At 40.3% G+C, this 14,059-nt stretch overlaps 2 protein-coding genes across 3 annotated transcripts; one reads left to right on the forward strand and one right to left on the reverse strand.

Moving 5' to 3' along the window:
- The first annotated feature begins 79 nt into the window (after positions 1–79).
- On the forward strand, positions 80–9,494 carry LOC105279716 (nucleoprotein TPR). 2 transcript variants are annotated; one of them, XM_026971470.1, is made up of 13 exons: positions 80–187; positions 265–479; positions 719–881; positions 1,044–1,265; positions 1,515–2,074; positions 2,214–2,605; positions 2,773–4,542; positions 4,617–7,061; positions 7,169–7,573; positions 7,663–8,025; positions 8,133–8,313; positions 8,417–8,740; positions 9,035–9,494. In XM_026971470.1, the coding sequence occupies exons 2-13, from the start codon at positions 311–313 to the stop codon at positions 9,148–9,150; spliced, it is 7,110 nt and encodes a 2,369-aa protein (XP_026827271.1). In that variant the 5' UTR covers positions 80–187; positions 265–310; the 3' UTR covers positions 9,151–9,494. The 2 variants fall into 2 exon arrangements, with proteins under 2 accessions (XP_026827271.1, XP_011337969.3); XM_011339667.3 differs by having other exon boundaries at positions 94–479.
- A 462-nt stretch (positions 9,495–9,956) lies between these two features.
- LOC113562326 lies at positions 9,957–12,515 on the reverse strand. The gene has a single exon (XM_026971481.1). It carries the CDS (start codon positions 12,484–12,486, stop codon positions 11,989–11,991), a length of 498 nt encoding a protein of 165 aa, XP_026827282.1. The 5' UTR covers positions 12,487–12,515; the 3' UTR covers positions 9,957–11,988.
- Positions 12,516–14,059: the final 1,544 nt, after the last annotated feature.

Raw genomic sequence — 14,059 nt, forward strand, 5'->3', positions numbered from 1 at the left:
CAGTGCTCTTCTTTGCCGGCCGGAATCGCAACGATCTAGTAATAAACCACTAGAAATTTTGTAGTTTGTGCTCTACCTTCAGCTATTGGCTATTCTGTATCGGCACGTTGAACGGCGTTGGTCTTCACAAGTTTGCATTACAGTGTGTTGCAGTGCGTGGAAAGAAGCGGTAACCGAGGAAAACGCGGTAATTATTAGCGAAAGCCGCAAATGTAGTACTAGCCGAAAAGATTTTGATAATTTCACCCGAAAATCTGGCTGCAGAACCGTAAACTTCTACTATTGATCCATTTTTGATGAATAATTCGACATGGAGTCAGCCGAAGAAAATTCCGCCGTTCTTCGAACGATAATGAATGACCAAGAATTGGCGCAGATTCCGACGGAACTGTTAAAGAAAATTCAAACATACTGCAGCGGACAATTGGACGATTTTCTAACCGCTAAAGGGGTTTTCGATACGTGTCGAAGGAATTTAGGTAAGGCGAACGTCGCTTTGAATATTTTCTATTTTTGAATGTTTAAAAAATACATCACTTCAAGAGGTTCTTGTACCTTCTGTTCTTTCTCTTTTGTTATTTTCATCTAACTACGATATTTTGTGGATACTATATTTATTACAATATAGAGAACTTTTTAATTGTAAATTCAATGGAAGCTAAAGTAAAAAAATCTACCTGAATAAAAGGGAGAACTTGTATGGTACATTGGTTTGCAGAACAAAACTTGGAAAAGGCACAGAAAGAACTTGCGGAGCAAAAAGCGAATTGTGACGAGTACAAGGAAAAGTTTGAGTTCGTGGAAAGGACTAATGTAGAGATATCTAACAGCTTTGAGGATGCGAGGAATGAAGTACATAGATTGCAGGAAACTGTAAAACGGTAATGCCACATATAACCTATATAACCTATATGTATATATATTCAAATAATTACTATACAAAATAATTAAAAATTAAATGGTTGCTTTTTATATATTATTCATATTTTTAATAACATATTTATTATATAATCATAACAAAAAATTTAATGCATAAATTACAGATTGGAGAAGGAAAATGGTGATTTACGCAGACAGAGGGACACAATCACAGATGATACAAATGCATTGCAACTGCAAGTTGAAAGGCGGGATACTGAGATTGAAAGGATGCGCATCGAATTATCCTCCTTGAGCTCTCAGCTTCAAGCTGCCATTGCAGCAAAGTGTCAAACTCTAGCTGACACGGAGGAAATTCGCAGTCGAGAAATGACTTTAGATTTTAAGTAAGTTTAAAAGAGTAGTATATCTATGTTTTAAACGTAAAAATATCAAATGTCTCTAACGCATATATTACAATTATTCTGTTCATTTTATTTCATTACAGTTTATTATTTATTTTAGTATTTATTTTTATTAGTTTTATTTATTCGTAATTCATACTTTGGTGTGAAATTTTTATTGATATGTTTGTTGTTGATTAATTTCAATAACATCTTTAATTTTTTGTGCTTAATTTTCCCATGCGTTTACAGAGAAAAACGACTGGAGCAAGAACGCGTGCTTCTTTCCCAACAAATGGCGGGTCTCGAAGAGGAATTAGCCAAGAGGACCTCTGAACTGCAGACGGCAAGGTCTGAAGCATCTGCCAGAGCACTCTTAATTGATACCAAACTGTCTCAGCGTGAGGAGGAGTTACGTATAGCCAACGAAGCCAGTTCCCAATTGCGGGAGTCGGTTTCCTCTCTTCAGAAGCAATGCGACGAGCTAGTCCAGAAAGTGGAGCAGCAAAGGGCTCACGAAATCGCCATAAACGATTCCTACCAGAAAGAGATTAGTGCACAGAAAAATCTGACTAGTTTATATGAATCGATGAAGAACGATGCCAATGCCAAGGCTGAGGCGATCTCCAATGCAGCGAGCGAGCTGCAGAAACTCGTAGACAGCACTGCGGAAGAGTATGGACTCTTGGAAACGAAGTATAACCAATTGGAGCTACAGCATAAGCAAGACATCGAGGAAAAGGAGCAGAGTATTCAGGAGTTGACAAAGGAATTGGTACACGCTAACGAATTGGTGAAGAATATCCAGCAAGGTAGACTGCATAGTTTTCCATTCTATCACAATTAATGCGTTGATTAATAATATGAGATATTCTTGATTGTTTAGATTTTCTTTACTAAATATTTCACATATTATATTACACATACGTATATAATATTAAAATTTTGTAGAGAAATTAGACCAAGCTGTAGAACAACTGGCACCAACAGCAGCCATAACAAGCCGAGTATTGCGAAAGGGTCTGAGCCTTACGCAAATTTACACTCAATTGGTCGAAGTCACCAATGAACTGACTCTGGAACGAGAGGAGAATGAACGCCTGAAATCTCAGATGGACGTGATCCTTCGTGAATTAGAGCAGAAGGCGCCATTGCTGCAGCAACAACGACATGATTATGAAACGGCCATGTCGAACGTTGCAACGCTCACCACTAGATTGGATGAACTGCTTGCGGAGAACCAGCGTCTGCACGAAAGTTCTGACGAGGCTAACCGTCTCGCCAAGCATCACACAACGGAGAATCAGAGATTGAAAACGGAACTCGCCGATCTGGCCAGACAAGTGAGTTGTATTTTATCTCTTTTGTATTATAAAAATTATGCATTATAAAATAATTTTATAATAATATATTATAAAAACTTTTTTTGAAATATACAAGTCTACGCAGTAATGTGATAGTAAGTTGATATCCTGACATGTTCATAGACCTTTTTTTTATGTTCTTGCAGGTATGTTTCCTCCTTAAAGAGGTCCAAGAAAGCCGCACTGGTACCAGTATAGAAACCCGAAACTTGTCATCCTCCGTAGACACAGACGACATCTTGTCATCGCAGATTATCAGCAAGAAGCTGGTGACTTTCAAAGACATTGAGGAGCTACAAGAAAATAATCAGAAGCTCTTGGCCGTTGTCCGCGCATTATCTTCGAGGCAGGAAGAGATCGAACGGGCTACTGACGAGATAAATTCGGGCGAGATGAAGGAGAAGCTGGATCGTTATATGGAACAACTTACAGAAATGCAGACTGCACAGGATAGGCAGTCGAAGATGCTGGATAATCTTTTGAAACAAAGGGACATGTACAAGAACATGTACCAACAGACGCTAAAAAGCTCTACCGAGAAGAAAAAAGACGAACTGGAAGAGAACGCCGAAGAGAGCAAATCGAAATCGGAAGAGGAGCTGAAAGCAACGAAAGATGATGAAGAAAAGAAAAAGGAATGGTCCAAGAAGCTGCAGGAAGCCGAAGACAAATGTAAACATATCTCGGACGAGTACGAAACGTACCGGAAGGAACGAACTGCGCACGAGAAGATGTTGGGCGAGGAAGTGGATAGACTGAGGAAGGAGGCGGAGGCGAATTCGGCGAGATGTTGCAGGTTGAGAGCGCAGCTGGATTCTGCAAATGAGAGATTCACTCTTCTGCAGGGCAATGTTGCTTCCTACAAGTCTCAGATCAAGGTCCTTGAAGAAAAATGCACCAATTACAGCGTCACTATTGGTAAACACGAGCAGAGCATCATGATCCTGAAAGACGAGACTCTCGCTGCTCAAACTCGCTTGTCGCGGGCCGAGGTTCAGTTGGAAAACATACGTCAAGAGCGTCAAATGTTGAAGGATTCTGAAGGACGTCTCCTGAAGGAACGCGAAGTTTATCAAAGGGAGAGACAGACTCAAGTCCTACTTAAAGCAGACATGGAATCCATCAAGGCCAGTTTGGAGCGAGTCCAGGCTGAAGGACATCTCAGGGCTGAGCAGAGACTCGATGATGCCAACAGGGAGTGCGCTGCTCTTCGCCGTCGTCTGCAAGAGGAACAGGACCGCTTCAGGGAACTAGCAGGTCACTTGGAAAGACAATTGGCGACCGATCGAGAGAGATTGAAGGAAGAGCGCGAGTTATGCGAGAGACTGAGGACGGAGCTCGATCAACTGAGAGAAACTGACGCTCAAAACAGTCAGAAAATTGAGGCACTGAATAACAAACTGCGCCAGGCAGCCACTCATTCCATCTCTAAGCCCTTGATGGGAGAGGAAGGTCTTGTGAAGAGAATAAAAGAGTTGGAGATGCAACTGAGTGCATCGCAAGCGGAGATGAAGTCATTCTCCGAACAATTAAAGACAGCCAGACAACAGAATCAGCAGTACTGTGACATTGCCGAGAGCGCGGAAACGCAGCTGAGGGAGCTGACAGCCGAGTATAACAAGTGTAAAGAGGAGCTGGAAAATGCTCTGAAGGAATCACGCGTGGAGATTACTTCGCTGCAGAAGAGGGTGAAAGATCTTAGCGATGATCTGTCAAGGGTGTCGAATGGCAGGCAAGAAACCGACTTGGAACTGAGAGAGAGACTGGCCGAGGCCGAAAGGAAAATGGAGGAGTTGGATGAATTGAAAGGCGAATTAGAATTGCTGAAGGGCGACGTGAAAACTGCGTCTACTGTAGCTAAAGAGGCGGAAGACAAGTACACCAGGGAGATGATGCAACACTCGGCCGATTTGCAAGTGAGTCCAGCAACAAGTACATTAATTTTCTTGAATTCTTTTTAAACTTCTTATTTACGTAAATGTCTTTTTAGATCTTAGCCAAGCTGAAGGAGGAAGCTCAAGATTTCCAGCAACGGCTTAGCGTTTTGATTCAAGAGCGGAACGCAGCGGTGGAAGCTCTGGAAGTTGAGAAATCAGCTTCGAAAGAAAGAGAGCAGAGGTTTGTGAGCGAGATTGAAGAAACTCATAAGAGAATCACAGATCTAGATACACAGAATGCGCTTCTGCATAACCAGATTCAGGAATTGGGCGATAGAGTAGCCATCATGCAGAGCCAGCAGACTAAGATAAGCGGAAGGGAGAGCCCCGACACCAGTTTGGAAACTTTGAATAAAAGTTTCACCTCTCTTGAGGAAGATTCCAAGTCAGTGGAACAATTGTTGCGGGTTATGAAGTACCTCAGAAGGGAGAAGGATTTAGCTTTAGCGAAATCCGACGTTCTTAGAGCAGAAAATCTCAGATTGAAGTCGCAGGTCGAGGTGGCAGAGAAACGATTAAAGGAAACTGAAAGTTTGCTGAATTCTGAACGAGAGAAATCCGAGGTTGACGTGATGACCACCTCCAAGCACGCCGAATTGTTGCGCAAAGTGGAGACTTTGAACGCTATTACCGATTCTAATCGCATTCTTAGGGAAGAAAGGGATAGTCTGAGCGCAAAAGTCAACGAACTTACGGCCAAGGTCAACGCTTTATCGGAAGAAGTAGTGCCTCTTCGGGATATATCCAGAGATTTGACAGCCAAAACCGAAGCTTTGGCAGAAGAGAACACCAGCTTGAAGGGCGAGGCAACCAGATGGAGGCAAAGGGCGAACACGCTGTTAGAAAGGGCAAATAAAGCCAGCCCTGAAGACTGGCGACGACTTCAGACTGAGAGGGAGAATCTCAGCAAATTGCTGACATCGGAAAGGGAGATTCATGCGAAGAGAAGTGAAGAGTTTAATCAGGTAAAAGTGGAGAAAGCGAAACTCGAAGAACAACTGGTACAGTTGCAAAAACAAATACAAACTCAGGATGAGCAGATGCTGCGGGCGTCGGAAGAGGCACGCAAATTGGGCCACGAACTTAATGAGGCATTAGCCGACTCATCCTCAAAAGTAAAGGACTTGATGTTGCTCAAAAAGGAACTAGATGATAAGGAAACTGCACTCAGCGATATTCGAAGCAAAGAAATGCAAATTCGCAGAATAGCCAAGAAGTATAAGACGCAATTTGAGGAACTTGCGAGAAGCGTCGAGGAGGAGAAAAACCGCAATGAGGGAAGTAGGAACGAGAACAGTTCCGTAATCATGCAAGAACGTGAAGATCAACTGAGAGAGGAAGGCCGTCAAGAACTCCGCCAGGCAAACATCGAACTGACGACGAAAATAGACGAACTAACCCATCAAATAACGGCGGCCCAGAACGAAACGGAGACTCTGAGAAAAGAAATCGAAGCTATAAACCGTAGCAGTATAGAGAAGGAGGAGAGGGCAAAACAAGTTCTGAAAGGTGCTAGGACGAAAATTATGCAGTTGACTGAATCGAAGAAGATGTGTGAGAAAGAGCTGTTGGATCTGAAGTCGAGATTAGAATCCGCTGGCGGTAGCGCGGGAGTTCAGGATGACCCGGAAACGGAGCATGACGCGCGATTGGTGGCGTTGAAGTCACAGCTGGAAGCCCGCATCTCCAGACTGGAGCACGAGAAATCCGAGATACAGGCGGAGAAAGACACGCTCTCGCAACGGATTACTCAGCTTCAGAGGCAGCTATCGGGAGGGAGCGGTGTCAGCGCCACTACGGAGCCGCCTACGGCGAACATTAAGCCGATGTCTGCTAGAGCAGAAACACCTCTGGCAAGTATCAGACCGATGAGCGTCGTGGTACAGTCAAGAACGGTTGCCGTGTTGCCGACTACTGCCGGCGCACCGGTCATGGTCGCGCCGCATCAGATGCAACAGCAGCAGCAACAAGTGGTACACACTACGGAAACTAGCTCGCCGACTAGCAGTTTGACCGACTTTCAGCCGGCGAGTACAAGTAGTTCTTCGCAGAGTGCACAAACGAGTGGCCTTCGTCAGTTGGCAGTACAACCACAGTTGAGCGAGTCGGCCGAGTCGACACAGCGAGAGGACCCCGAGAGCGCCGAAACGTTAAACGTGCAGTCACAACAGCAGCAATGCCAGCAACAACAGCAGCAGCAGCAACAAGCAGTGGCGCTGGTAAGCCCTAGGGTGGAGCAACAACAGCAACAACAGCAGGTTGCCGTCAGCGATCAACAACAGACAGTGGCGAGCAGTTCCACACAGTCAGTCAGCACGTCTCAAGCTTCTACAGGACTTAAGAGACCTCGAGGGTTGGATTCGACCGCTTCTGGCTCCGGTATAGTTGAAGGGGTAGATCATGGACGGCAGGAGCAAGGACAGAGCCCGAAACCAAAAAGAAGCAGACCGGATATCAGCGCAACTGCAAGTGCCAGCGCTTCAGAGGTCGAATACCAGGTGAGATTAGTATGATAAGGATGATAAGGATATAAATTTACGATAAACATTTTGACTCAATCTCGAATAATGTTTAAGTAATTTTCTAACTAATCTATTGGCATCAGGTGCCTACATCAAGCCAGAGGGATCAAGATGAAGAAGTGGAGGAAGGCTGTGTAGTGGTAGTAGATTGCGATGAAGGTGAAGGTGGCGGAAATCACCAGACCCAAGAGGAAGAAGAATTCGATAACGACACCTACGAGGAGATGGAAGAAGAGGAAGAAATGCCTTACGAAGTTGAAGTTGAGGTTGAACGGGACAATAACGAGGTGGAGATTATCATGGAGGAGGATTCCACCAGCGTTGAAGTTCCTAGACAAGGTCAAGCGGCGATTCCTACCAATCAACAACAGTCTGAAGCAATCAGTAGTGCTGGCCCCACTGGAGAACCACCAACGTCTTTTACAGCTAGATCGTCGAGAGGAATCGCGCCTATGCCTAGACAACAGCAACAGCAACATCTTCTTTTGGTGAGTACTCAAGACACTACTTCCGTCTATGAAGCCTTACAAAATATACTTTACATCCAATTTCCTGTCATTCTTTCTTCTCTTAAAAGCCACAACAAGGGTACGAAGATGGCGGCGACGACTGTATCGTACCTAGTACGCCTACTCTCTTTGTGCCACGTCGCGACGGCTTTGGGGAAGCTGTGAGCTCTCCACAGGTTCCTCAGGGTCGTTTTACCTTCGGGGATCCATCGGCGCCCACAACAGCTTCCTCAACGCCGTCTCTAACGACACCCACTGGCTCTGCCACCAGAACCATCTTTGGTTCATCAAATTCTGCAGTAGCTCAGGTTGTCCAAGAAAGCTTGGACGATAGTAGAATGGATTTGGCACAGCTCGAAGATGGCGGTACTGGTCGTAGCGTGCCTACAACACCTCTTCAGGTTTCGCCAGCTGCAGATCTGCCACCTTCGGTAGAAAAGTTTCTATTTTCCATTATTATTTTCTACCAAATGCAATAATATAAATGCAATTAATAATTAATATCCCTTAACTTTAACTGTATCGTTTATTGCAATAGACTAGTAGCAGTCAAGCGGAAGAACAAGAAACTACTGCGTCTGTAGCACCCATCACTATAACGGCTACTTCCGGCGATAACGTTGAGGAGCCGAGCATTCCGAGCATCCGCATCGTGGGTGCGGACGATCAGCAACGCGGTTCAACTGAAGCTACAGAATCCAGTGCAACCCCAAGCGAAGGTCTTTCATCAAATCTAAACTACTCAAATTTGTCATAAAATGTAGTCCTCAGAAAAATAAAATAATGTTATTTCCATATTAATTTTATCGCTTTTTTCCACAGGAGTGAGTTCGGAGGGCGAGAAACGATCAGAAGAACCAGTGGCTCTGACATCCGGTGAGGATGATTCTGTGGACACAGCAGAGGCAACGGAAGAAGCCGGAAGCGAGATCGTTGAAGATGACGTCGAAGAAGAGAGCCGTGAAGCAGAAGCGTCACCGTCTAGTAACACTCGCCAGAGGACAATGGCAGCCAGTCTAGCAGCTGCAGCTGCCTCCAACGGTGCCAGAGGAGTAACTGTAAGACGATCGCCGAGATCACCCTTCCGAGCAGCGAGAAGCGCTAGGCCTACACCGATTGTATGGGGAGAAAGCCAGTCAGGTAGAGGTAAGCGACAATTGCGACCAAGTTTTCACTTCTGAAGACAAAACGAATACCTCATCTTTTTAATTGCATTTTTCATTAAAAAATCAGGTAATTTGACCATAAAAATGTGTAAATCTTGGAAGTGAAAAATTCTTTTTTATTAACACTTTATTTAAAAAATATATAACCTGTTCTTTATTTCAATGCATCTAATTGATATTAATATTGCAATTATTTAATAATTATTGTATTCACTTCTCGCCAGAGAACTTCCAAAACAACGAATATTAATGTGCAATATCTCTGTGTTCGAAGGACAACCCGTGCTACGAGGACATTCAACTAGGGGGACTACCAATGAAGGTGGACGAGGACGAGGAACCCGAGGTCGAAGAATGCGTGGGAAGTACTCTTATGGTCGATATTCATAATATAATATAACGATACATTTTATTCGCCAGACATTCTGTATAGGTTTATGGTGACAATATGTTATTAAGCAAGTAAAGAAAATTCCAATAAACTGTTTTTTTGTTTATTATGTAATAAATAGTGTTCCTACTCTTTGGAAAGAATATGTGGACTATATAGAAATATTATGCTATCTCTTATATTCGCGTCCTTTTTTCTGAATAGATAATTGTTTTTGAACAAGTCCAGTTTTGCAGCTTATGATCTTATTTATATTAAAAAGATTTAAGGATTGAGTGATTTTACAAAAGTTTTGTCATTCGTAAAGAAAAAATTGAGAAGATTAATAAATTCTAGATTAACAATATAAAATATTCTTCTTAAAATTTCTCTCCTGAAAATTTCAAGATCCATTTTTATTTTTTCATACAGAAGTCTGTTATATTAGGTAAATAAGGCTTCTATTATACACACTGTAATTTCCAAGAATAATCTATACATATGTACAATCCGAACTTTAGTTTGGCAGTATGTGTGATTCAGTATGTGAATTTCTATTATGTTTTTCGCCAGAGAGTGTCTTCGTTGGATGCTTACAAGTGTCGACGTAACAGTTCTTGCAAAGCATCAACGTAATTCTATTTTTATATTGTTCTTCAAACTATATTGAGACTCTGCATTGCTTTAATGTTTTCATTTTGCAGATAGACTTTAGGTAACAATTGGAATTGTTATTATAAAAAGTAATATTAATTTATAACTCAGAGACATTTGCTACAAATTAAATTTGAAGAATATATGATGTAGAAATCAATTGTACAAGTTATAGTGTAAAAATAACCAAATTTGCGATTTATTTTTTATAAACATTACAGTTTTGATTGCATAAGTTGCTCAATACATAAATTAATTAGTACAAAAATTAAATTAACATTTAAATACTCACTAATTACATACTACGGGAATACTGAATTCTTTCGTTACATTTATTTATTATTGCCGATCGCGATAATAAATGCGCGACAATGCTGTTGCGATATTTTTGATACGAAATTTTATCACATAAAAAAGTGTAAATTTTGCACTTTTACAGCTATGACTAATTTAGGCTTGCTTTTTCCTCAACAAATATTGAGTCCATCTTCTTATAAACTTTTATGAAATAAAATAAAATCTTTTATAAAATAAAATTATCAAATTTTGATAATTTTGGTAAGTAAATGTCATACGCATCAAAACTTGTTGTTTTGTTAAAATCCGTTCTAAATTAAATGAAAAACGAGTATTTTATTTTATGATGGTTAAGTCATGAAAAATTGCTCTTACGTAAGGTAAAAAATTATTTTTTAATATAAATGTACACTTTTAACTTTTAACGGCATTCCGTGTACAGAGTGATTTACACATAACACAGCGCGTTATTTCTGTTGCGCGTCTGGACTTTGTTTAACTAGTATAAACTCTGTGTTTAACGCGCGAACAGTATGGCATTTAGTGGCGAATATATAGTGAAGTTATATTTAGCATTAAACGTAGCTATCAGTTTTGTGATGCTATTAGTTTAATATAAAGTTGGAAGTGCACGTGAATCCAGCAGACTAAACGTGATACAAGCATTCCGACGCCATCTTATATAGATTTTTACAGAACGCATTTTATAACTAGAAATTGATATGATTTCTTTGTATCACAATGTAAAAAAAAGTTAATTATTAAAATGTTTAAGATGTCTCTAAGACGTTCACGATCACAATTCAGTGAGGCAAATGTGAAATACAGTTATATATAATATTACTGAATCTCACTTTAAGTGTAACTGTTTAGAATAGCTAAAACATTTTAAAGTATATGAGATGTTTAAAAGAAGTAACGTGATGTTTTACGTTACATGTTGCGTTTAACAGTTTTCTATTTCTCTATAATACTAAATCACATAAAAAGAAGATGGCACTATTTTATTAAGTCTATTAAGTGCATTTATATTAAAATATATAAATAAGATAAGAAGAAATATATAAATATTTATGATAAAAATAGATACTTCTTATATCTTACATACATAAGGCATACTTTGATCGATTGAAGAATCGAAATATTCTTTGCGAGGAAGAAAAACCCAAGAGGAAACTAATTTCCTTAAATTTGCTACTGAAAGACTTTTCTTCACTTTCTGCTTCTTCATGATGATAATTCATCGTTCAAAGCATAATATGTTCGTTTATATTAATTATAATCACTTATCAAATATCTAGACAGCTTCTTTATATCTTCACCATGCTTCGATCTTCCATTGATGATTCTTCTAGTTGTAATCCAAGTTTGTTTGGACATCTCTGAATCTATATGTCTGCTACATAATTTCACCTTTATTATTTCTTATTTGTTATGTCACAATCAATTATCGATGTACAGAAGATTAGCAAATATTATTCGAAGAAACTTCAAGGATCTTAATTCCATATAGTTTGATTGATCTCACATCAGTCTCACATATAAACTAATAGTCAACTAATGTCTTTTGGCATCTCACGCTAATTTTTATTTAAACTTTAGCACTGCTGGTAATCAAAACTTCTTGCAGATAATTCAGTAGTAACGATGATCATACTTTCTTAATCTTCTTTCTTTCTCCGATATGCTTCTTAATTGTAACAAGTTAAAACGTTAAGAGATTAATCTCAGTCTTACTTTGGGTTAGCTAACTTCTATTGGCAATGCACTGTCACATTGACATTGTTAGTTTTTTGTACCATAAATGTTGTTCATCGAGAAAATGCAAGGTGACTGCCTTGATTGCCGGCCAGTGCACTCGCAGTCTTCTATTCGCTGGATGAAAGATCCAAGGAACCTCTTGAGGATCAAAGGATTTCTGTAGCGGGTGGCTGGATGTCCGCTCTAAGTCTATCACTGGAGTTGCTGATTTCGCAGCTGCATCTACCATGCTGCTCAACCCTGATCCACGTCCTCCTCGTGCTATTTGTCAACAGGCTCCAGACCTCCACCTCCACCTCCTCGTAATAGATTGACGACTGTACCGGCGCGCAACTGAGATCAGGGCTGGTACAGCAGCCTGAATGACTGTCGCATCTCTTCAACACAATGTACACCGGTCGATTCGGGCTCTCGCTGGATTGCATGCTCTGTACCAGATCCCTCACGTTGTAAGATCTCGACTGGGGATCTCTGCATGGGAATCTTTTGGTAGCCTCCATCGCACGTGGCAGATGAATCTTCCTTGACACCCGATGATGATGGCCGTTATGATGACTTGCCAGGACCATCATTGCTTGATCTATCGTTGTCAGGATCAGAATAAAAAATATAAGAAGCGACTCCTTGCTCGATTTTCCCCTCATTATTGATTCCACTAAGAATTGATCAGTTGATTCACTGGCTCGTCAGAAAGTGGAGCTCACAAATTACTTTGCAAGACACAAAGCGATAATTCAAAAAATATATTTTTAACTCCAATAGAGGATCATATCAGGCCAAAACAACTGGCCCACGCAGAAATCACACAGGTTGACAGGTGCACAAAACATAGTCTTTTGGATCAAACTATATTTGACCGCACTAGACTAATCAGTAGATCCTAAGCCGCAAAAATTCGTAGTCACTATGAATCACTGAACTTATAAGATTCAATGATCCTACTGGTCCCAAATAATCCTTGGCTCAAAGATACACTGAGTTACTGGGAAAATTTGATGATATTTAGATAACAGGAGAGATGAAGGTTCTTCTATTATATCTTTAGAAACGGAGACTTCTTCTTTTATTAGACTTTTCTTTCTTTGTGAATATTTTATACAGCGGTGCGATTTGCTTCAGGATTTTCTTCTCCTTTTTCACCCTAATATTGGATCTCGATTTCTTCTAGTACTACGAAGGAATCACGTGAATTTGGGTTCTGATTTCTGGATAAAGGTAGCAAGGTGGATGAGCGACGAGCTCCTGGCACCAAATATCGGTCGACTGAGATTTTCCCACTGGCACACGAGTATTTATATGTAGAAGAGCTTGCACGCATGCCTCACTCGAGAGCACGCGTGAAGTCCGCGTATGTGCCTTCCTTGATGATTCCATTTTATTGTGCAACATTCACGTTTCATGCGTGAGTGTGTCGTTACTGCTTTACCCCTTGCACTTTGAATAATGATTGTCAGCTAGTAATGAAATTGTAAATCAATATTTATATCAATACTCATTCAATTAATATTTTTAATTAAGATATTTAATGGTATGCATGTGTGATTTTAGTATCAATAGCATCCCAGTGAGTGCTGCAATTGGATTTGCTGCATATGCAAATTGTAATTACTAGTATTATTGATGAATCTTTGAAATTCTTCAAAGTTGAACTTGAACTAGAAGTCGTTTTTTCACTCTTCTCTCTCTTCTGGTATCTATGAGTTTTAGGATCTTAGATTCTGTATCAGATCCTTTTTTTAGGATATAATCCGTATTATTCTTGTTTTTTTAGGACTTATAATCCGTACTACGGATCTCATTCATGTTATGAGGAAAATGTATATTTTCCGAGAAATCAAAACTCGGAAACGCATGATAATGATGAAGTCGCAATCAAACGTAGAAAGATCGAGTCGGCAGCAATCACATTTATTTTCCTAGTATCGATGATATGCATATTGGAACGTGTGGAATGTATTTACATTTCAAAGATTTTTTTGCGGAAACTGTTCGGATTTTCAATAACTATTATATGACTATCAACGTACAATATGCAACTAAACAGTAATCAGTACCTTATGGCCTCTATTTATCTTGATATCATCAAGGTTGTAGCTTATATATGATAAATGAAAAAACATTACGCTTCCTGTAATAAGCACGATAAATTATAAGTTATGTAATAGAATTATATAGTTATGATTGCTGTCAAGTTCAAGTCCATGTTATGTAAATGAA

Source organism: Ooceraea biroi, chromosome 7 (assembly GCF_003672135.1).
Source record: "Ooceraea biroi isolate clonal line C1 chromosome 7, Obir_v5.4, whole genome shotgun sequence".
In the NCBI taxonomy this organism is placed as follows: Eukaryota; Metazoa; Arthropoda; class Insecta; order Hymenoptera; family Formicidae; genus Ooceraea; species Ooceraea biroi.

Coding starts and splice junctions, on each gene's coding strand:
- LOC105279716 (XM_026971470.1), top strand. CDS start 311: ATGGAGTCAGCCGAAGAAAATTCCGCCGTTCTTCGAACGATAATGAAT. Junction 1,266..1,514: donor GAAATGACTTTAGATTTTAA/GTAAGTTTAAAA, acceptor ATGCGTTTACAG/AGAAAAACGACTGGAGCAAG. Junction 7,062..7,168: donor CTTCAGAGGTCGAATACCAG/GTGAGATTAGTA, acceptor TATTGGCATCAG/GTGCCTACATCAAGCCAGAG.
- LOC113562326 (XM_026971481.1), bottom strand. CDS start 12,486: ATGAGGGGAAAATCGAGCAAGGAGTCGCTTCTTATATTTTTTATTCTG.